We start from the raw sequence: 2,500 nt of genomic DNA, 5'->3' as shown, positions 1-2,500 counted from the left end.
TGGCACATTTTGTTGTGGCCATATTAGAGCCCTTAGATCATCCATTGCCTTTTCCTGAATCCCCTGGCATTGCTCCTCTTGAAGTCTCAAGAGACAGGAAGAAAACAACATGTCCTCCATGGCTGCTCATCTGTCTGCTTCATGCAGTGGGGACTACTTTTGATGATATCAGAGACAGATGAGGGAGCAGATGTTACTCCCCTTCCAGGGGCCACACTGTCAAGTTGGATTCTCGGGGAGATGACAGTATGCCTGAGGCACTCCCAGAAAAAAGCACAAACTGAAGTGCACACTTTCACACCTACCCCCATCACCAGAGTGAGCAAAAAGAGACTGGTTTGTCTTTGCCAAACGTTTGTTTAAAGCATTTCAGTTGTCAGAGCCAGGGACTTCACAATAATATAGAAGGAAAAGGTGACCCTTATCATCATATTCTGAGGTTCAGGAAATAGGCTTGGAATATGCACCACAATTTTCTTCACCAAATAACTGGGAGTATGTGTATGAAGAAAACATATACTCCAAAGCAAAGGGTAAAAAGGTCACACACAAAAAGCAATTCACTATAAACTGCAAGAAAGACCCAGCCAAGCTAGATTCTTAACTGTTACACCTTAAACTTGCTCTAGTGGAGGCCCATGGGATATATGTAAATGCCGCCTTAAGAACAGTAGTATTTCAGCTACATGGCTTCTTAGTGCCTATGACTTTTTACTTTTTAAGTTTTTATGCATATAATTATTACTTTGAGGAAATGGCAACCAACCAGAAAATCAACCAATACTGACGGGGTATGATGTGCTGAAATATAAGAAGGCATCTCTTCCTAGGATACTCATTTGTACAATGCACTTCATTAGTCATCACTACACAAACTCTAATGGCATAAACTCAAAATCAAAGCGAGCTACTGACAACTTTATTTCCATTTCTTAACAACATTCTTTTCAAAAGGGTAAAAACAATAGAATGACAAATATTAACACTTTTTTGAAAAAAAAATTCAGTCATTTCAGTTATTAGACTGTAGTGATTCCTGATGTTTAACATTTTTCTCAGAACTCTTTCCTACTCGGACAAAATGTACCATGCTGGACACTGCAGACACCACAGCTTTTAACAGAATTTTAAAATACAAGGGATGAACTCTACTCATTTCCTTTTAAGGTTCTAAATGTCAAAAGCCATCATGGCTGCAGTTTGACAAACGTGTGAATTATTATTTCAAAACATTACTTAAGAAGTTAAGACTGAAGTGAATTAATTAACACATTTCTTTTCTTTTTATATAACTGAGGTGTAAGTAATTTCATTGTTTTGCCAAAATGTGCATAACTGAGACCAGCCTAAATAGGAGTTTTTTCTCCTAGTCTTTCTTCCTGATATCCACATCCGTACAAAAGATGAAGGAATATAAAGTAATACTTTCAGTACAGCTACTAAGAGTCTGTATTTTTAAATAAGATTACCTCCAAGTAAGTTGGAATGCTAGTTGCATTTCTAACTTCCAATACTGCAGGACTGCCACTGGAAATGTTTTGACTGACATGCTGTTTTTCCTGGTCTGGAAAAAAAAAATAAACAACTAAACGATAAGAAGTGAAGTCAGGGCCTCATTATACAGTCATCCAGATGTTCAAGGGTTTAATATTCTAATTCAAATACTTAACAGTGCAAAAAGTTTTGTCTTCATAGTGGATTTCTTCAAATCATTTTGCCAGAGTAGATTCACAGCCACTAGATTTCTGAACACTTTGTAATGAGCTCTTATACTGCTCAGAGCTAATCCCTATGACTCAGTTTAGATGAATTAATTTTATTTTTCACTTTTCTTATTCTTAGTTTTAGGATTAACAGATATACAAAGAAAAACACATATAACAATAAAGTAAAAGAGAAAACAGAAATATGTTGGGGAAACAAATTTATCACATTGTGGGTGTTACTGTAAGATTCGATTTACAGCCTCATGACTTATCCATAACAATGTGATTTTTTTTTCCCAAAAGGAAAATCTGCAAGCTTTCCATGACATCACACAAAAAAAGTCCTTGTATGCATGTTAGAGAAGTGAATGTTACACAACTTGTGAGGCCAGAATCCAGTTTATATGTACTAGCATAGTTGCATTATTTCTTTACCCTTTTAGCAGTGTCAGTAGGTCATATATGTCAATATTGGATCTGCTTTACATTACCGAAAAGCCAGAAACTTTGATTGACATGATCAACTAATTTTGTTTCTTTCCAAGGCTTTCAATTTTAGAGAAGGGTTACTAGATGACACTCATTGATTTCCAGGCCCCAGTTATTTGCTGTACTCCTTTATGCCTTTTTTATTCTTTTTTGCTCTGAAGCACACCCATGGTTTCTTATCTTCAATTTCTCCGCGATTGATTATATTAAAAAAAAATAAATTGGGTGATTATATTATATTATTTTTTTGAGTATAATTTTCTATTTTTTTATTTTCATGATATAATATTCATATTCGTTGAGAC

General features: G+C 35.3%; 1 protein-coding gene across 3 annotated transcripts in view; it reads right to left on the bottom strand.

Moving 5' to 3' along the window:
- LOC122804506 (synaptotagmin-like protein 2) overlaps positions 1-2,500 on the bottom strand; it is a 3,492,381-nt gene that overhangs the window by 966,402 nt on the left and 2,523,479 nt on the right. For all 3 annotated transcript variants that reach the window (XM_044074423.1, XM_044074432.1, XM_044074438.1), the window contains one exon: positions 1,470-1,564. In XM_044074423.1, the coding sequence (XP_043930358.1) occupies positions 1,470-1,564 (95 nt within the window). The remainder of the gene's footprint in view (positions 1-1,469; positions 1,565-2,500) is intronic.

Source organism: Protopterus annectens, chromosome 1.part1 (genome assembly GCF_019279795.1).
Source record: "Protopterus annectens isolate FY-2018-M chromosome 1.part1, PAN1.0, whole genome shotgun sequence".
Lineage (NCBI taxonomy): Eukaryota > Metazoa > Chordata > Ceratodontiformes > Protopteridae > Protopterus > Protopterus annectens.
The sequence above is the reverse complement of the archived record's forward strand: the minus strand, read 5'-3'. Positions and strand labels throughout refer to the sequence as shown.